The following is a 21,123-nucleotide window of genomic DNA, read 5'->3' as shown; positions in this document are numbered from 1 at the left end:
TCCCAAACGTTTTCATCACCCTTTACCCGTCATTGCCCTTCCTTCCTCCCCCCTCCCCCCAGCTCCTGGCAACTGTCTGTCTGCATATGTGCCTGTTCTGAACATTTCATTTCGCATCCATGACCTCACACGATATGTGGCCTTTTGTGACTGGCTTCCTCCCCTTAGTGTGATGTGTTTTCAAGGTTTATCCATGTTGTAGCGTGTGTCAGCATTTTGCTCCTTTTTTTTTTTTTAATTACTAAATTTTATTTTTTAGACAAGTTTTCAGTTCACAGCAAAATTGAGCAAAAAAGTATAGATTTCCCACATACCCTCTGGCACCTCCCCAGCTTACCCTGCATCAACATCACCTCTCGACCCAGAGTGGTGCATTTGTTACAGCTGATGACCCTGCACTGACACGCCACCATCACCCCTGTCCAAAGTCTACATTAGGACTCACTCTTGGTGTTGAACATTCTGTGGGTTTGGACAAATGTGTAATGACGTGTATGCACCTTTATAGTCTCCTGCAGAGTAGTTTCATGCCCTAAAAATCCTGCGCTCCACCTGGCCACCCCTCCCTCCCCCCAACCTCTGGCCACCACTGATCCTTTCACTGTCTCCATAGTTTTGCCTTTTCCAGAATGTCACAGACTTGGAATCATACAGTCTGTAGCCTTTTCAGATTGGCTTCTGTCACTTAGCCATATGCATTTAAGATTCCTCCGTGTCTTTTCATGGCTCAATGGATCATTTCTTTTAAACACTGAATAATATTCCACTGCCTGGATGTTTATTTCACAGTTTATTCATCCCTTCACCTACTGAAGGGCATCTTGGTTGCTTCCAAGTTTCAGCAGTTATGAATAAAGCTGCTGTAAACACCCATGTGCAGGTTAGTATGTGGACATAAGTTTTCAACCCCTTTGAGTAAATACCAAGGGGCCCAAGTGCTAGCTCATATAAGAGGATGGTTAGTTTTGTAAGAAACTGCCCAACCGTCTTCCAACGTGGCTGCACCACTTTGCATTCTGACCAGCAATGAATGAGAGTTCCTGTTTCCTCACGCCCTCGCCAGCGTTTGGTGTCGTCAGTTTCTGGATTTGGGCCATTCTAATAGGTGTGTAGTGGTATCGCATTGTTGTTTTATCATTCCCTGATGACACAGGAAGTGGAGCATCTTTGCAGACGCTTGTTTGCCGTCTGTCTGTCTTCTTTGGTGAGGGGTCTGTTCAGGTCTTTGGCCCGTTTTTAAATCATGTTGTTTGTTTTCTTAGTGTTGAGTTTAAGGGTTGTTTGTATATTTTGGATAACAGTTATTTATCCAGTGCGTCTTTTGCAAATATTTTCTCCGTCTATGACTTGTCTTCTCCTTTTCTTGACAGTGTTTTTCACAGAGTAAAAGTTTTAAATTTTATTGAAGTCCTGTTTATCAATTATTTCTTTCATGGATCATGTCTTTGATGTTGTATCTAAAAAGTCATTGGCAAGCCAAAGGTCATCTAGGTTTTCTCCTATGTTGTCTTCTAGGAATTTTACGGTTTTGAATTTGCATTTAGGTCTGTGGTCCATTTTTAGTTAATTTTTTTTTTTTTTAAAGCTACTGTTACCTACTTTATTTATTTATTTATTTATGGCTGTGTTGGGTCTTCGTTTCTGTGCGAGGGCTTTCTCTAGTTGTGGCCAGCGGGGGCCACTCTTCATTGCGGTGCGCGGGCCTCTCACTGTCGCAGCCTCTCCCGTTGCGGAGCACAGGCTCCAGACGCGCAGGCTCAGTAGTTGTGGCTCACGGGCCTAGTTGCTCCGCGGCATGTGGGATCTTCCCAGACCAGGGCTCGAACCCAGGTCCCCTGCATTAGCAGGCAGATTCTCAACCACTGCGCCACCAGGGAAGCCCCTTGAGTTAATTTTTATGACAGGTATAAGGTCTGTGTCTAGACTGACATTTTTTTCATGTAGACATCCAGTTGTTCCATCACCATTTGAGCACTGCCTCTGCCACTTCCTAGCAAGGGGACTTAGTCATGTCACTGCTCTCAGCTTTGGTTACGTCATCTGTAAGATGGAAACTAAGGTAGGACCCTTTGGAATACAGAAAAAAAAAATTAAATGAACTTAATAAAAGGAACTTACTGATTCACATAAGTGAAAAGTTTGGAAGTGGACTTCAGGGTATAGGAACAGGAATTGCTTGGCTGAAGCAGTGTCACTTTCTCTGCATGTGTCTGTGTCTGTGTCTGTCTCTTTCTGTCTCTGTCTCTCCCTCCCCACCCTTCCCAGCTCTGGGCTCAATTTTCTCTCCATTCTTGGGCAGGATCTCAAAAAGTGTTCCCAGCAACTGCAAATAGTGCATATGTGAGCAGTTTCATAATCCCCAGGGAGAGTCAGTGCTTCTCTCCCCGTAACCGCAGCAATTCCCAGGGCTAACACTGGCCAGCTCAGGTTCCCTGTGAACCACTTTCCCTCCAATTGGCCAAGCCTCAGGTACATGGTGGGGGAGAGCGGGGGGGCGGTCGGCTGGTTGGGGAGAGGGAGTGTCCCAGGGAAAACTCAGGTGCCGTTACCAAAGGAGAGGGACCAGGCGTGGGGCAGACATCACAGCATTTGCCCCAACACAAGCCTCCCTGGGGTCTTGTGAGACCCAGAGGAGCATCAGAGCGTGAGCTGTGACGTTGACACTGGCGTCTGTCTAGCGGAGCAGAGGCTCTTTTCTCCCAGCAGCTGTTGAGTCACACTTCCCAGAAAAAGAGGCTGAGTGCGTCTCAGGGCAGGAGGAGGAACCGATTCCCTTGGGCTCCCAGGCAGCCCTGATTCATTGCTTTTCATTTGTCCCAGGACGCAGTGCAGTGAAGCCAGGCAGGTGATGACCGTCAGGACAGCACTGCTGGTTTGACGTCCATGTAAAGACAAAATTTCAGCTACAAAGCATCCCCTCAGGCTCTTCACATCGGGAATCAGCAGATCCATAAAATCAATAAAAGTGTATGCCGAAAATCATGGTATAAAAAATCCAGTGGAGGAGCCAAAGAAATTACTGTGAATAACACATGTAGAAACTTCCGTGCGTTTTCAAGATTTTTGCCCAATGTGAGTTTTTCTTTCTTTCTTTCTTTCCTTCTTTCCTCCTTTCTTTCTTTTTCTTTATTTTTTTTTTCTTACTAGAATAGAATTTTTTTATGAATAGCGTATGTATCTTTTGGGATCTTAAAGTACTTTGGAGAGCATTTGGTTGCATTTAGGAGTGAATTTGAATTTCTATCATATAAGAATAAAGCACTGGGAGTTCCCTGGTGGTCCAGTGGTTAAGACTCCGCACTCCCACTGCAGGGGGCATGGGTTCGATCGATCCCTGGTCTGGAGACTAAGATCCCACATGCTGTGTGGTGCAGCCAAAAAGAAAATAGAAAGAAAAAAAGAAGAAGAAAGCATTATTTGAAAAGAGTAATGCCAAGAAATTTGAAGGGTCTTATAGAAAGGTGGGCTCCAAACTTTTTTGATCACACACTCATTTCAGCAAAAAGATTTTGAGTCTGCCCGTCCGATGCATGTGTATTTATGTATGAATTAGATCCGTGTATCAGATACTAATGTACTGTGTACTCTATGAAACATGTGAAAAATAGAAATTATAAAAGGTGAGAGAGGAAATAAAAATAGAAATTCCAGTCTTTTCTTCCTGCCCTTTGACGGATGTGACTGGGGAGGCCTAGCAAGTCCAAAATCTGATGGGGTGGGTCAGCGAGCTGGGGACCCAGGAGAGTGGTTCGGGGCCCAAAGGCAGAATGCCTGCTTGCCCAGGGGGAATCAGTCTTTGTTCTGTTAAAGCTTTCAACTGATTGGACGAGGACCATGCATTACGGCAGGTAATCTACTTTACTCAAAGTCCACCGATTTCTGTGTTAATCACATCCAAAAAAAAGCACCTATCCTGAAACATCCAGAATAACGTTTGACCCAGTATCTGGGCACCACGGCGCAGCCAAGTTGACACAAAATTCACCTTCACAAATCCACATGAGGAACTTGCAATTCCCGAAGAGAATTGCAGGTCATGTGAAGCTCACTAATTACTGAGTGTTGTATGGGCAAAAGGAGACAGTCAAAAATTAGAAGATATTGAGTTGGATGAAATGAGGCTCTGTGGCTCACAATATAAGGTGAGTGGGTGAGAGCAGGACTTAGCACAATCTCTTGGGCAAGCAGCAACGCATGCATCGGCAGTGGCAGTGCATTTCTCCTTCGACCCACAGACATCCAGCCCAGGAATTCAATGCAGAGATGTTCAGTGCAGTGTTATTTATAAGACAAAAAAAAGTCCATCTGTAGGGGGAGTGATTTGATAAATTATGGTATATCTTTTAATGAAATACTGTGTTAAAAAAAAAAGCTATATACACTGATGGAGAAAATTATTCGTGACCATTATTGATAACCATATATATGTGTATTTTCTACAAGAAACTGCTATCAGCAGTTCACTCTAGGAAAGACAGAATTTTCACTTTTGAAGCCCTTGAAATGTTTTCCATAACACGCATGTATACGGCTTTTATATGTTTTTTTTGTTTGTTTGTTTTTTAATTTTATTTATTTATTTTTGGCTGCGTTGCGTCTTTGTTGCTGCGCATGGGCTTTCTCTAGTTGCTGCGAGCGGGGGCTACTCTTCCTTGTGGTGCGCGGGCTTCTCATTGCGGTGGCTTCTCTTGTTGCGGAGCACGGGCTCTAGGCACGTGGGCTTCAGTAGTTGTGGCACGTGGGCTCAGTAGTTGTGGCTCACGGGCTCTAGAGCGCAGGCTCAGTAGTTGTGGCGCACGGGCTTAGTTGCTCCGCGGCATGTGGGATCTTCCCGGACCAGGGCTCGAACCCGTGTACCCTGCGTTGGCAGGCAGATTTTTAACCACTGTGCCACCAGGGAAGCCCTTATATTTTTTTTAATGGCAGAGAGTTCAGCTCCTACTGTAACAGCAATTGAATTGATGTCTGAGCCAGCCATGAGGATGTCTGGGACGAGCTGGGTTGGTGGCACTTTCTAAGTGAAGCAGGGCCCTGCCATGTGGCTGCAGGGAGCAGGGAGACCCCAGACCCACAGAGACAGCCAGTGAGGTGGTCTACCTAAAGTAAGGAAGCTGAAGGCAGCAGGGCAGCCAGCCGACAGTGCTGAGGACACACCCCTAAGAGCCAAGGGGGTCCTTGGGGTGTCAGCTGATGGACTTGTGATGCCAGGACATTCTCCTTCAGGGCTCAGCCAGCACCTGCAACTTGGCGCTCTGCAGGGGTTAATGGAAGTGGTACCATCTAAGGGCTTTCTTTGCATCAGTTCATTAAAACTGATAATGAACACGACAACATAACAGAGTACGTGCTAGTAGTTCCCTACTTTACAGATGAGGAAACCGAGGCAAAAGTCAATGAATGAAAGAAAGAATGAATGAATGAATGAAGCCACCCAAGGGCTGGTACATTTCTAAAATGACTCCATGGGAAGAAAAGCGTATATATTCCAGAGTTGGTTTTTGTGGCTTGCAACCCAGGCAATCAAACTCACAGGCCCATCAGAGAATTGGAAGGAAGCTGCAGACCAAACTGTGCGTCCGACCAGCGGGATTCTCAGGCCCTCGAGAGCCCACAAGTAGGCTCAGTGTTCAGGACCCCTGTCCTGTGGGGTTTCCAGATCTAAGAATCCAGGATTCCAGGATCAATTATGCTACCCCTACTCCCTTGATGCTTATACTTCCAACCTCCCCGCCCCCAAATTTACACACCTTTCCATTTGAACACTGATGTCTCCATTTCACAGGTAGAAAGTCTCTGGGGGAATAAACTTCTGTATAGTCCAAAGTAGGGGTTTTGTTATCTGGCATCTGCAAATATTACAAGCTGTGTAGCTAAGGTGACCATCTAATTTAATGTCCAAATGTGGATATTTTGCACACGAAAGGGGCACATTCATATTTATGCTGAGGCAGGAGGCAAAGCCTAGGAGTATCCCGGGCCAACCAGGACACCCTACTTTGGGCAGAACAAATTCCTATCAGATGGTGTCTGTTTTGTGGAGAGGTGACGGCTGCTTCCCAGGAGCCCTTGGCAGAAGGGCCACTTGCTCCCCTGTAGGTACACACAGTGTGGCTCCGTGCCTGGTCTTGAGTGCCCCAAGGCTGGAGGGCTGCGCAGCCCTGAGCCAGGGTCACGCCCAAGATCAGGGACTTTGCTCTGGTCTGTTTGCTCCTGTCTGCTCCCTGGCCTGGCAGCAAGCTCTCTGCAAGCTCCCCTCACTCCCTGGTACCCTCCCTCACTCTGCTGTTTACCGGGTCAAAGCACAGTGACCCGAGGGACTGGCCACAGCGAGGGCCCTTGTCCCAGTGCACCCACCCCTAAGCCAAACCCCATGTCATCCAAGAAGCCGGGTTGAAATTTAACCATCAGGGCTTTGGATGAGTTTTTACAGAAGAGGTGTGTCCACCCCACTCCTCGGTTGTCTAGATTGAAGTGAGGGCAGATAGTGGGGAAAACCTCCCTCTGGTTATTGGGTCCCCGGGGAACAGAAGCAAATGCTCAGGCTCCTGGGGTCAGGCAGGAGTCATCCGAAATCCTCAGGTCTCTCCGTCCTGGTCAAGCAGATGTGGGGGACCCTCCGCAGTCACCCACTGAGGCTGGAGCGATGGTGCTCTCAGGGTCCCTGTGTACAGAGAAAGAGGAATGATGCTTGTAAGTAGAGCCTCCAGTTTCCCCAGATGCAATTTGATGTTTGTCTCATTTTATGGTGTCTTTCAAAATGGGAGACGGTCTGGAGCCAGACAGCTTGGCTTCAGATTTCCACATTGTCTTTCCCATGGGAGACGTGGGCCAGTCCTTAACCTCAGATTCACAGGGCCATCAGGAAGGCGAGATGCTTGGAGCAAGGCAGGTAGCAAGGGCCCCCCCAGGATGAGCTGTTATTACAGCCCCCATGGAACAAGCCATGCTGCCAGTCATTAGGGCTCCAAACACCAGCAGAGAGCATCTCAGCAAACATGGTAACTAGGTCGGCAGCCAGCTCCGTCCAGAGACTGCCCTGTGTCAGCCTTGTCCCGGTGGTGGTGTCCTTTGTGCTCTGTGCCCTTGGACTCATCTCGCCCTCTCTCTGGGCCTCAGATTCTTCCTCTGTCAGATACAGGGGCTGCATGGACAGCTAAGTTCACCTCTGACGTCAGTATTCCACACTTGCCAGGTTTCGGTGGTTGGAAGAGCCTGGGCTTCGGAGCCAGTCTCCGGGGGGGTGTACACTGGTGACTTTTGTCAGAGGTGAGAGCTGGTGGGTTGCTTCACCTCCCCAAGCCTCAGTCTCCTCGTCTGTAAAACGGGGTGATGAAATGCCACACAGGGGCACCTGAAGATGAAACGACGTGAGCACAAAGCCTGGCACACACCGGCCTCTCGGCAAACACTCTTATCTCTTCCCAATTAATCCGTTGGTCCACACCTGAGGCTGATGCCAAAATCTCCGTCTTTCCGCTGTTCTAAGCCTCTCGTTTCATGCTCCCACCAGCGCTGTGTGATAAGTACCATTGTGATCCGCCTTTTACAGGTGATGTAACTGAGGCTCAGAGAGGTTAAGAAACTTGCCGAGGGGCACACAGCCACAGAGTGGTGGGGCCAGGACTCCGGTCCACATGGCCTGATGCTCTTCATGGTCACGGAGTATAAGGGAGGGGACAGGTGCTGAGAGACAGTTGTGAAGACGTCCACAGTTAAGTGAAGAAAACCGAGGTGAAGACCCACTTTGTACTGAGCAGTACTTTTGCTTTTTTTGAAAACTCTGTGTATGTTTCTGTGAGCTTGGAGGAAAGCGCCAGAAGGCTGTGCTCTAAACCAGCCAGAGGCAGCTGCCTCTGGGAATCGGGGTGCGCGGGTCTTTCTACATGAGTGCAGACCCTTCTCTATGGTTTGAAACTTGCAAGGGGTCTGGGTGGGGCCTGAGGTTCTGCATTTCTAGCAGGCCCCCGGGGGGCTGCTGGTCCGTGGACCCCACCTTGAGTGCTGGGTAACTGAAAGATCGGGGGTTGGGAGTGACAAGGCTTCTATTCCAGACCCTTCCAGGCAGGGTCTGCTGTGGATCCTGGGACTTTGGTTTCCTCCTCTCTGAGACCTGTAGCAGCCCCCCAGTCCACAGTCCTCCACCGCCTGCCTCCCCGGGGCTGGGCTGGACCCCCAGGCATGACTCCCTGTGACCATGCTGTGACAATGACCACAGATCAGAACCAACTCGGCGCAGCGCAAGGCCAAAGCGAGCGGAGCTGCGTTCCAGGCGGGAAGGAATCGGTTCCTGGGCGTGGTCCGCGGAGGAGGTGGCGCGAGGGCCCCGCCCACCGGGGGCGGCGTTAAGAGGCCGAGGGTCTGGTGGCCCCAGGCTCCAGGTTGGGCCAGGCTCCCCAGTGCTGGCTCCTCTGGGACCGCGTTTGCAGGTTTCTGCCTCCCCCTCTGAGGCTGCAACGGCGCCCACGCACCATCAGGGTCTCCTCTTCCCTGTCTCTGCCCCCAGTGCACGCCTTCTGGAAGGGCCCGGCCTCCGTGCTAGGGGGCGCCCGGCAGTCCCCCATCAACATCCGCTGGAAGGACAGCGTCTACGACCCCCGGCTGAAGCCCCTCAGGGTCTCCTACGACTCGGCCGCCTGCCTCTACGTCTGGAACACCGGCTACCTCTTCCAGGTGGAATTCGACGACTCCGCCGAGGGGTCAGGTGAGCCTGAGCTGGGGTCGGGGCCCTTTCCTCCTGTCACTCCCGAGAGTGGGTCACGGGGTCAGCAGAGAAGCGGACGAGGCACGGGGAACGGCCGAGGCTGGCGGTGGGGACGGGCAGAGTGATGTTCACCTTAAAGCTGGTGATGCCGACCAGCTACGTCACACGTCACTGGGAACAAAACTCTGAACGGTGAGGGCCTCCCTGGGGGGTTACATTCCAGGGGCTGGAAGGCAGAAACAGTGAGCTAAGAAAACGTACACTGCACTCAGAGGGGAAAAGCAGAGTGGGGTAGAGGAGAGAGTCTCCGAGGTGAGGAGGCCTGGAAGGAACGGAGGAAGGATGGTGGCCGGGCGTCTGGAGCCCGGGAGCCTCGCTGGTCCTCGCTCAGAGTGAGACGGGGCAGTGACCTGGCTGATGTCCAGCTGCTACAGGAGGAGGAGGGGAGGGGAAAGTGGGGAGTAGGGACGAGCAGGAGGCTGTCTGGGGGTGTTGCCAGTGGTGGAGGGCTGCAGGGCAGGTGGGCAGGGAGGCGGGTCCCAGCGTCCTGCCAAGGGCTGTCCACATACCATCTCATTAAAGCCTCACTGGTGGGAACCCTCACCAGTGCTGGGTGGATACTCTACAGGTTTGGGAAGTTTCCTTCCACTTCTATTTTACTTGTGGGGGCTGGCTGCCGGATTCCATCTGGTGTTTTTTCAACTTTTTCTGTTCTGCCTCTGAGAGTCGGGAATTTGCAACGGGCGGAGGGTGCCTGCGTGACCAGCCCCCACTGAGAAGCTTGGGCACCGAGTCTCCTATGGGCAACCCTGGTGGGCTGCACTCCACGCGTGTTGTCACAGCTCGTTGCTGGGTTTCAGGGCGTCCCTTATGATGCCACCAGAGAGGACTCTGGAAACCTGGTCTCCTCCAGACACTACCTCTGCCTCTGCTGACGTTGCTTGCATCCTTTCGCCGTGATAGGTCTTAGCCGTGCATATGACTATATGCTGAGTCCTGGGAGTTGTCCTAGAGAACCACAGAACCTGGGGACGCCAGACACAGCCCCAAACCCAGGTCCTCTCCAGGCCGGCCCTCGGTCCACTTCCTCCCATACGCCCAGTCGTCTTGTTCACTAACCCATCCCCCCAGTGAGGATGTAAACTGCACGAGGGCGGGATCACTCCTACTGGACGCCGCAGGTGCTCGGTAAACTGGTGGATGAATAATGAATGTAAAGTTAAAGGTGTAAACGAGTCAGGCAGAGGGACTGGACAGCAACTGAGGCCCAGCCTGACCCGCCCCAACTCTGACGGACCAATGGCTGCAGCACGGCATGGAGAGCCCTTTTTCCCTGTGCCAGGCCCTGTGAGGTGCTTCACGCACACCGTGGCTCAGAGTTTCCAGGGGTCTCTTTCCTCATCTCACAGGTGGGAAGGAGCCCGTGTTTCCTGAGCACAGCCTACGTGCCTGGAATGGCTCTCACAGTATCCCTCAGGGTTGCTTCCCATGTAGGGCTTGCCAAAGGCAAGTGGACAGGAACCCCACCTCTGGCCGATGCAAACCAAAGCATCTTCTTGGAAGGATAAGATTACCTCAAAGAAGAGAAGGGAAAGTTGGGTGTTAACCAGACGTTTATTTTTTTTTTTAAGATTTATTATTTATTTATTTATTTGTTTTTTGGCTGCGTCGGGTCTAAGTTGTGGCACGTGGGATCGTTTGGCGCGCGGGCTTCTCTCTAGTTGTGGCGTGCGGGTTTTCCTCTCTGTAGTTGTGGCGCGCAGGCTCCAGGGTGCGTGGGCTCTGTAGTTTGCAGCACGTGGGCTGTAGCTGAGGCTCGTGAGCTCAGTAGTTGTGGCGAGTGGGCTTAGTTGCCCCTCAACATGTGGGATCTTAGTTCCCTGACCAGGGATCAAACCCACGTCCCCTGCATTGTAAGGTGGACTCTTTACCACTGGGCCACCAGGGAAGCCCCTAACCACATCTTTAAAAGCACAGGGACCAGGCCAGCTCAGGGATCTGGGGAGCAGAGGTTTATGCATTTATTTACTTAGCGTGCCAACTATTTTTCTGCCTTTGTTGGTCTGTTCCAAGCCCAAATTCCCAAGGAGCAACTAAAATTGTCCTTTCAGGTTTAATACGGTTTGTATTAATTTTTTTAAAATTTTACGCAGCAACTTTAAAAGATTGAATAAAGAATAATAGTTCCTGAACTTTTGATTGTTTGGCTAATAGTTGTGTGAATATACTAGTCATTTTGAGAAAAACAGATTTGGACGTAGATGAGTTCCTATCGAATCTATACTCTTCCTATATAATTTTTATGTGTAGTCATGGGTCTTACGGACATTGTTACCGAATGCAAGTTCATGTGCCCGACGGACAATGAGGCCAAACGGTACCAAAATGTCGGAGTTTGGAGCAGAAAAAGGTTTATTGCAGGGCCAGGCAAGGAGACAGGTGGCCCGTGCCCCTCAAAAAACCCCAAACTCCCTGAAGAGTTTCAGCACAGCATGTTTAAAGGTCAGGTAAGGGAGGGGCGTCCCAGGGGATGTGATCTGCTTGTGCGCAATTTTCTGATTGGTTGATGGCTCCGGGAGGTCCCTGGCCTATGTGCTCAGGATCATCAATTAGTTAATTTCTTCCTCATTTAGTGGTGGTTTTTAGCATCTGAAAAACTCAGGAAATATGCATGAGATACTATTATCTGGGTACTTCAGAGAGGAGGTATAGCAGAGGATCTAGGGGAGGGGTCTGTCCCGGTAAGGCCCCATAGGGTCCTTCTCGGTTACAGTATCTCTATAACAAGTTCGTTTTCCTTTAAGTCATAAAATGTGAAAAACTTCGAAGGTTACTTTGGACTTTTGTATGTGTATGGTTAAGATACGTTTGACAAACGAATTCAGAGTCCCAGGGGAAGAGGACTGGTGGCTGAGCTTGGAGTCACCCTGCCCCTCGTCGGCGGAACACCCAGCACCCTGACCAAGATCCTCACCAAGATCACACGCCCAGGGACGTGTTGGTCCAGGGGAAATCGTGGCGCTGTTTCTAGAAGGGGGAAGGTATGCTGGACAGACAGACATGCAAACACCCCCTTTCAAAAGAGCCCCCGGCTGGATGAACAACAGCACGGCACAGACAGATGCCGCTCTGGAGGGTATGAGCAGCCTCATTCTTTTCTTTTTTTTTAAAGATTTATTTTATTATTTATTTATTTATTTATTTTTTGCCTGCGTCGGGTCTTAGTTGTGGCACGTGGGATCTTTCGTTGCGGCGCGTGGGCTTCTCTCTAGTGGTGACGTGTGGGGTTTCTCTTCTCTAGTTGAGGTGCGCAGGCTCCAGGGCACGTGGGCTCTGTAGTTTGCGGCACACAGGCTCTCTAGTTGAGGCGCTCGGGCTCAGTAGTTGAGGCGAGTGGGCTTGGTTGCCCCAAGGCATGTGGGATCTTAGTTCCCTGACCAGGGATTGAACCCGCGTCCCCTGCATTGGAAGGCAGCTGCTTTACCACTGGACACCAGGGAAGTCCCCATCCTCATTCTATGTAAGGAGGAACGGAGGCTGCAGGTGGGGCAGGGGGAGTGACGGTGGGGGGTGGGCAGGGGGGTGTCTGGTTCAGGCCCAACTCCTGCTGATTCTAAAGCCCACGTCGCATCAGTGGGTCAACTGTGTACTGACACGTCCAGGCACAGCTGGGTCAGAATCCTCCCTCTTGCGGCTCTGCCTCCTTCTGGGGGGATTTGTTCCAGGCGGGGGATTCCCAAATGGGGCGACAAGGGCGGGCTGCAGCACGGGCCCGCTTCCCAGTAGGGCGGCACTAAGGGCAGCGCCTCTGTCCCCACGATCGCCGCATTGGCCCCAGGCTGATGGTCGTCGCCCAGCTTCAGTCACTCGTGTGGGGTGAGGCCATCACAGTGACTGTGAGGGATGAGCCCACCTGGAGCAGGAGAGGACCGAGAGGGGAGGACTCCAGGGGTACGGTCCCCAGAAGAGAAGCACACTCCCTGTGCTCTCCTGGGAGCTCCCACCTGGCGGTTGAACCTGAACTGACCCCGGCATCCCCCCATCCCGGTCGTTTTCAAATTCAAGGCCTTTGCGCCCTGTTGCAGCCAGGCCTCTGTGCTGACCAGGTCCTGACCCCCGCTTTTTGGCTCCTCCAGCACGTTCTCAATCGGGTTCCAAGGGCCCCTCTCCGCCCTGCCACAGATCCGACGAATTCTCTGGGTGTCTCTCCCTGGCCATATAAATTATTTGGATAATCCCCCTGCGGCTCACGTCCACACAGGCCAATCTGGTTTTACTTGTCATTTTCCGCAAAGCCCAGTTTCCTCTTTCTTTCTCTCCTGCTCAGTTTCACATGCTCCGCCCCCACCCACGCCCATCTCCAGCCTCTAGCCCCCTCTGTTCAGATTCTCTGTCTTCTTTGTTCACCTCCAATGGAAATTGGAAGGTGCCGGGAGCAAAGGAAATGGAAAATGCAGCTGAAAGATGGGAAGAACTAAGAAAAAGTTTTGCAGTAAGAAAATGAGACTCATGAGACACTCCCATAATTTTTTTTTTTTTAATTCTTCGACAGAAACGGAAAGCCTCGGCAGCAGGAGGGGAAGTGAGAGGAGAAGGTGCACGGTGCAGAAGTAACTTTGCACAGTATGTGATCACTTTGGTCAGGTCACACCAATAGGTGAGCGCAGGAACGCCGAGCAAACCAGATCAGGGGCTGAGGACATTAGGGTTCCAGCGGGTGAGGGATAGGAGAGCTCAGAGATCAAGGCCGGTCAGCAAGAACGACAGCGGCTCTTTCCAAGGAATGTGAGACTGAAGGCCAGGGAAGGAAGGGCTGGCAGAGGGGACGAAGCAAGAAGGAACATAGCGCCGGCTCCAAACGGACCCCGTGGTCACACCCCGCAAACCCCTCACAGGCGAGGCCCCCTTGTTCCAGCGCCCGAGCGATCCTTTTCCTAAGGAGTGACAATGCCGCTTCCACCCGATGGGCAGTGTAGGTGCAGAAAGTGGGGTGGAAGGTCAAGGGCCAAAGGCCACAGATAGATGCCGCTGCTCCTTTTCGCTGAACCAGGTCCTAGGTTACCACTAGCAGTGATATCATTACTGCTTCCAGGTGCTATTGAGTGCCCATTACGCGACAAACCAATGTGCAAATCAGGGTACACTTTTTTTTTTTTTAATTTTTATTTATTTGTTTATTTATGGCTGTGTTGGGTCTTCGTTTCTGTGCTAGGGCTTTCTCCAGTTGTGGCAAGCGGGGGCCACTCTTCATCGTGGTGCGTGGGCCTCTCACTATCGCGGCCTCTCTTGTTGCGGAGCACAGGCTCCAGACGCGCAGGCTCAGTAATTGTGGCTCACAGGCCCAGTCGCTCCGTGGCATGTGGGATCTTCCCAGACCAGGGCTCGAACCCGTGTGCCCTGCATTGGCAGGCAGATTCTCAACCACTGCGCCACCAGGGAAGCCCCCAGGGTACACTTTTGAAGGCATTTCATTCTCACAGTAACCCCAAGAGACGGGTAAATATGCCCATACATGGGAAGAGGACATCCGTGTCCAACATTCAAATCAGGGCTGTTTCCAAATCCCACTCCCTCCCCGCCATCCACAGAAAAGAAAAGAAGCCGGGAGTCCGTGTCTTGCTGGCACTTAGGGCCTGAGTCCCAGGAGCTCAGATGCCCAGCTGTTGCTCCTCCCGCCCACTTAGCCGCATGGCCTGAGTGAGCCGCCTTCCCTGCTAGACCCTCCTCCTCTGGGGGCAGCTCATCTTCCTCCTGAAGGGCTCAGGGGGCGGGGAGGACGGCATGCTGGTCAGGGCCCAGCTCTGCAGCAGAAGGAGCTTATCAGCCAGGTAGTATAAGCTCGTTCCCTAACCTCTCTGACCCTCAGTCTCCTCCTCTGTACACTGAGGTCGGACACCCGCCCGGAGGGAGGATTAGAAGAGGCCCGTGGGAAGCACTAACCTCCGAGCCAGGAGAAGTGAGCGTTTCACCCGCGATAGCTTAGCTTCACCTGCTGGGGCTCCGCCCAAATAAGACCAGAACAAGGCACAGCTGCGCCCCTCTCGGGCCTCCCACTGGAGGGAACAGAGCGCCGGCCGGGCCCGGCCCGGCTGCCTCTGACTACGGGGGACTCTGTGGTTGGTGACCCCATCCATCGGCCGAAGGAGGAAACATGGAAACTCCAAGCCTGGAGCTGTGAGCAGCCTTCCCGAAGGGTCACTCACTCTCAAGGACCAAGTGGGCACAGAGGTCACGGGCCTGCTAAGGCTCCTTCCAACACCAAAGTGGATTTTAAGCCGTTTGTAAAGGGGCGCCAATAATGGCCTTTCATCCTGTAAATGACAACTAATAAGGATGCCCAGCGCCACCGGGGCAGGGTCCTGAGCCTGAGCTTCACGGAGTCGGCAGCGGGTGTACACAGCAGGGCCCGGTGAGCGGCCTTTGCTTCTGGAGTGAATGCGTAACTGCAGGTCAGTACGATTTTAAAGTTCACAGACTTCACGTCCATCAGTTGGGGAATCTTCACCCAAGAAAACTGACTCCAGCACGAAAGCCAAAAGGGAGACGCCAGAAGAGTTTGGGGGTCCCTGCTGGAAAGGCGGGCTGGAGATGGGGCCGGGAGGTGGGTCGTGAATGTGGCAGCAGAACTGCTTTGCCATCTTCCAGGACCCTGCATCATCCCACGCAGGGCCCAGGGCCCAGGGTACTCTCCCCCCACGGGTCAGGCGGGGGGCCTGCAGTGGGCGTGAGCTGGTGCCTCCCAGACAATGCAAGGGGGTGGCAGGGGGGGATGCATTCCGGGAGGGAGTCCTGTGCTGTCAGGAAGGTGACTGTGGCCACTCGGTCCACACTTGTTTCCTGGGACAGTTATTTTTCACTGCAAATTCGTTCCTTGGCATTCTGGTTCCTAAAACCGTATACTTTCCATCTTCATTCCTTGTATATCCGCTGTTTCTTCCCTCAGGTTCTGGGCGTGGGTATCTTGGGGGACAAAGGTGTGATTGTGGAGGTTGGGTGGAGTGGTTCCCCTCACCCAATCTGTGGAAATGATAATCCCCACCCAGGAAAACACTCCTCCCCCGACGGCCCCTGAATCCATGTCAATCCCTCCCGACCGCACACACCAGCCAGGCCAAGGTCACCAGTGCATCCCGTCCGTCTCTTCCTCCTCCCCCACTGCTCTCCCCGCCCCCCATCTTTCCCTCTTCCCTTCTTTGTTCCCAGGGCCCCCAGCCCCACTCCCATCGCACCTTCCCTCCCCCGGCCTGGCCTCGATTGCTGCTACCTTAGGGACACAGGGTCCTCGTGACTAGCCCGGCAGCCTCCCTCTCCTCCTCCCTCTCTGCATCTCCCTAAACCACCAGCTCCTCTGCCTCGGAAAGGGGGCTCCCAGTCTTGCGGGGCAAGCCTGAGGCCCGTCTGGTGCCAACACACCCCTACCACTCCTGGGGGCTCATCAGCGTCGTGGGCAGCTGTCTGAAGAAACACCCCACTTACCGGCATCGGTTGGGAGGTGGAAGGTGGACACTTGTAGGACCGTGTGACATCCCTACCCGCTGTCACACCCAGTGTGGTGACCCCGTTCTCCCTCCGTCCATTGCCAGGAGTGCCCCTCACCACTGCTTCTGCAAAACCACCCAGGAATTAGCCGTTCCTGCTCCATGCAAGGAGCTAGGCTTGTAAATCTGCAATACAGCCGCGCAGTAAGCACTCGCTGTGCCTGGTGGCGCGTTAGGTCCCAGGACCTCCCCAGACACAGTCTCTGCTCGCAAGGAGATCTCAAGTCAGGAAATGCGGGAAAAGGTGCGTTGAAGGATAAACTACGTCAAGGACGGGGTTGCAAGTGTCGCCCCCAGACCCCACCTCTCTAGGCAGACATCCATTTCTAAAGACTGGAACATTCAAAGTCTGCTGACGAAGGCTCCCCTGCCTGGCCACTGCCGGCACCTACCCCTTTGCCCTCCGACCCGTCTCCCTGCCGACCTTACGCTCCCGCCACTGGGAGCCTTCGCAGGTCCGTCACAGTGGCCCGCTCTGTCCCTCCAGCCCTCTCTGCCTGTTGTCCCTTCCCGCCTACAGCCGGCCCTCCTCTTCGCTCTTACAGCTCAGCTGAACCCCGACTTCCTCAGGGAGGCCCTCTCTGATGCCCCGCACCTCTCAGATCCCCCTGGAGCACCCCGTCCTTGCCCACATGTCCACGACTCACTGCCTGCCTGCCCCTGGGCAGTCCATACTCCAGGAGGGGCAGGGCTGCTCTGTGTCACCCTCTCCACGCTCAACACTTAGCCGAGGCTGTGGCACATCGTAGGAACTCAGTGAATATTTGTTGAATGGGTGCATGATTTTTCCTTTTTACACTTTGTGGCTGGCCGAGCCCCTTCTAAAGGACACTCTCTTAAGGTACATTTATCCCTCAAAGTCTTTACGTGCAGGTCCTATCTTGGGAGTAATAGTGGCTATTTCCGGTGACTGCAGATCTCTGCTTGGATGATGAGATGGTGATCGTGATGTAATATCCACCAGAATACGGTCATAATAACAGAAGGTTTTACCACCGGTTGAGCTCCTCCAGGGTGCCAGGGGCCGTGCTAGGGAGCGTTTGGTAAGCGCTACTGTATCTGATGCTCGCCACGTTCTGACAGGGGTGGGGACATCATTATCATTTTACAGACGTCAGGTCTGAGGTCCAGAGAGATAGGACCACTGTGTGGGACCCGCTGCCTGAAACCAGGGGCTGTGCTCACGTTTGCTTGGCTTCAAACCCAGAGCCGATGTGTGGTGGTCCCAGAGGTTAGGTCCCCAAGAGCAATCTGACCTCCCTCATTTCTGGATTTTGGGGTACTGGGGGCGGGGTCGTGCCCCTCAGGCACCACCAGTGCGCTGGCCGCCAGCTGTGGCTCCCACTTTCCTGGAGAGAATGGCAAAGACCTCCCTAATCCAGAGAACGCACGGAGAGCCTTTGCCCTTGTGCGTAGAGTGTCGGAGGGAACGTTAGTTAAATCCTGGAGGGGCACCGAGAACAGGCTGCTCCTCCGCACCATCGAGTTATTTGCAGTTTTGATTAATTAGAACATGTCAAACTGCTCTTGGACTTATTTTAAGCCTTAAAACAACCATACCTGCCAACAACCTGCTTATCCTGGTCAAAGCACCAAACTACAAATTGACGGCTGTTATCAGCGGCTGTTGTGAGAACAGAGACGGTAGGATCTGGGCTTGGAGTAGCCTCCAACATCTTTGTCCTCAGGGATGCAATTCCCCAGTTACGTCTTGACACACCTGCTCCCGGAGACTGCCAGGGGGATGCATGGCCTCTGGTCTGTGAACAGCCCTGCAGACGGCAGAGTCTGGGGGCTGGCGAGCTAAAGGCCCCCTTGTCACAAATTGGGCTCGCCTGTTTGCTTTTTCTTTCTTTTTTTTAAACATTAATTAATTAATTAATATATTTTTTTCTTTTTGGCTGCATTGGGTCTTCGTTGCTGTGCATGGGCTTTCTCTAGTTGCAGTGAGCGGGGGCTACTCTTCGTTGTGGTGCGTGGGCTTCTCACTGCGGTGGCTTCTCTTGTTGGGGAGCACGGGCTCTAGGCGTGCAGGCTTCAGTAGTTGTGGCAGGCGGGCTCAGTAGTTGTGGCTCGCGGGCTATAGAGTGCGGGCCCAGTAGTTGTGGCGCACGGGCTTAGTTGCTCTGCGGCATGTGGGATCTTCCCGGACCAGGGCTTGAACCCGTGTCCCCTGCATTGGCAGGTGAATTCTTAACCACTGCACCACCAGGGAAGCCCCACGCCTGTTTTCTTGAAGGGAATTACTTGAAGGGAATTACTCTGATTATTTTATTACTGAATTACTGAGATTATTTTATCCAGGGCAGCTGCCTTCAACTGGGTTCCTAACTTTCCTGGCAGGAAAAGAGGAGCGTTTGGCTTGAACCCTGCCACGAAAGTCGAGGGGCTGGACCCAAGCAGGCCTGGGGTGGAGTCGCTGGGGGACCTGGGGCAGGTGATTGACTCCTCTGAGCCTCAGTTTCCTCATCTCAAGATTGGGCCAGTAGTAGCTGCTTGCAGGGTCACTGTGAGGAGAGGTCACTGGGGAAGGTAGGGTGCTTTGCACGATGCCCAGCGTGTAGTGGGAGCTGGGTGAATGCTGGCTTGTCAGTTAGTACACTCAGAGCTCATACTGACTGTCCACCAGGCGCTGGCGATCACGGGCGCTGACAGATGTGGGTGCACAGCGCCCAGGACGCAGGAGATGCTGACCCATGAGGACGGATGAGACCCTTTACTCATCCCATCGCAGAGATGTGCCATGGCTGCCGGCTTTCGTCCTTTGGGTGCTTCCAGAATACCGGGCATTCTGCTGAGAACTTTGCATTTAATCCTGGCAACGTCCCATGGAGTAGGTGCTAGGACCCTCCCCATTTTACAGGTGGGGAAACTGAGGCTGGGAACAGTTTAGTAACCGGACAGAGATCGCCGCGTTTGGAGGCAATGGCGCCAGCACCGACCCAGAGCGCACCCCCGACCACCTGCAGAAACGGGGCACTGTTCTCCGGTTTTCAGCAGAGACGCTGACACTCGGCTAGTGGCTGTCTTTGCCCATCCATCTAATTTTAGACACGTCATTCCAGAGAGTCTTCCATCCCTGACTTGAAAGATGCTCGAGATGTACAAGTCTGACACCCGAGCTTGTACTCAAGCAGCTCCTGTACAGTTGATGCTGTTTGTCTCCTGAAGTGCATTTGAAGGAGGGAGGCTGAGGGCATCACAGTGCCCGGTTCCAGGTGCACCGCCGACCGGCCGCAGGGCGCCCCTGCAGCCCAGCCCGTGGCACCAGGGCTCCTCTGGCCATGCCTCCCCTCCCTCTTCGCTTCCCTCCTGTGATGCTCGTGCCGTGCTTTCCTCCTTATCTGCATCTGCAGGTCACAGAGCTGGCGAGGGGCAGCAGCCTGCGGGGTTTGCTGTGAGTTTGCTTGGTCCCAGCTTGGGGTGGCCCCCGCCCGCTTACAGACGACCAGGTGTCAGCAGTCGGGAAGGAGAGGCCCCACCGAGAGGAACGTTCCTCCCGCCAGGCCCGATTCCAAAGCTGACCTCCGTCCACATTCTCTTCCTTAGACAGGCAGCCCTCTTTGGGAAGCAGGCAGGAGGGAGTCCCCCTGCGAGAGGCTGCTTCTTGGAGAATTCTGGGGGCAGCTGGATGCGGGGAGAGCGTGGGGCCCTGGTCCCTGGGCTCCAGGCCTGCCCTGAGGGTGACCCTGGGAAAGTCTTCACCTGCCGGAGGCGGGGTCGATGCTCGTGCCCGGCCCGCTCCCCTCCCCTGCTCTCTGTTGGTGGCCACAGTTGGGAGTGGTTTTTCTACGAGGTTATTTTTGGCGGGGTCTGCCCGACACCCAGCTCGTGGTGGGTTTTTGCCTCGTGCACTTGGTGTCGCTCTTTCTAGAGACCTTATGTGGTGTCTACACAGAGTCCTCAGATGCTTGAGCTGGGAGGGACCACCAGGACCACCTAGCTAGGAATCCTTTCTTCGTTATTACGTGAAGGAGCCGAGTCCCTGAAGGGTTACATGGCGTGTGGTCACCACCAGCATTGTCTTCACCGTCTGACTGCACTTTATGAGGCCCTCCTGCCAGCACTGCTCATTTCACAGGTGGGACAGCTGAGGCTCTGAGAGGCTGATCCACTTGCTCGAGGTCACACAGCAAACGCACTAGTCAGTGCATTTGGGCGGTTCCAGGTGTCTGCTGGCCAGGGCTCCCCACTCCCCTTCCACCATGATGCAAAGTGCCAGACAGAAGTGGCACAAAGATCACACTGCTGGTGCTTCAAGCTTTTGTAATTTCCTCAGATGATGTTTTGTACTCAAGGCACGGGTTTGGGCGTCAGACCTGGCTTCGAATCCTAGCTCCTGTGCCCGGGATTACCGACAACCTCTTTAACCTCTCTAATAAATTAAAAAACAGCACAAAACTACAGAGGTCAGTAGGCTCATGTATCCTCACCCCTCAAAGGAAAACAATCACCCCCTTGTATTTTCAGCCACAGAAAATCCAGTAAAGTCTTGTAATTTGAACCCAACAGGGAGGTTTTCTATCCACCTCAGCCTCTTCCCTGCAGAATGGCTCCTCCACACCCGTGGACTCAGGCTTCGTGATTCACTCTGTTTTTTTATACTTGCGGGGGGATGAGATACTTCTGTGTATGTTTTTAAAGTGAGACATAATTGGTGGGTGTTCAGGAGAATAAAGCCATAGAGCCTCATGACGAGATGCCCGTAACGACGTTCTAGACCAACGCTTTCAAGTGAAGACAGACAGCGAGAAGCTTCATGACTCGATCGAGGGCAGAATAATGGACTGAATCTGTTTTTCCAGTTTATAGGTCAGTACTTTCTGCTACCAGGACCTTCAATGGCAAAAACAAAGCAGAAGCACCCCTACCAGTCATATTTGA

The 21,123-nt window shown here is 53.0% G+C and overlaps 1 protein-coding gene across 6 annotated transcripts in view; it reads left to right on the top strand.

The window, feature by feature from the left end:
* Positions 1–21,123, top strand: part of CA5A (carbonic anhydrase 5A) — a 40,625-nt gene that overhangs the window by 3,347 nt on the left and 16,155 nt on the right. For 4 of the 6 annotated variants that reach the window (XM_082436936.1, XM_082436939.1, XM_082436935.1 and 1 more), the window contains exons 1-2: positions 4,366–6,690; positions 8,504–8,701. In XM_082436936.1, the coding sequence (XP_082293062.1) occupies positions 6,534–6,690; positions 8,504–8,701 (355 nt within the window). In that variant the 5' untranslated portion in view covers positions 4,366–6,533. Of the gene's footprint in view, positions 1–4,365; positions 6,691–8,503; positions 8,702–21,123 lie in introns of those variants that run through there. The other 2 variants (XM_082436938.1, XM_082436937.1) reach the window with 1 other exon arrangement.

This window comes from Balaenoptera physalus (genome assembly GCF_965194825.1).
Source record: "Balaenoptera physalus genome assembly, chromosome: 19".
Classification (NCBI taxonomy): domain Eukaryota; kingdom Metazoa; phylum Chordata; class Mammalia; order Artiodactyla; family Balaenopteridae; genus Balaenoptera; species Balaenoptera physalus.
This window is presented reverse-complemented; position numbering and strand designations above follow the sequence as displayed.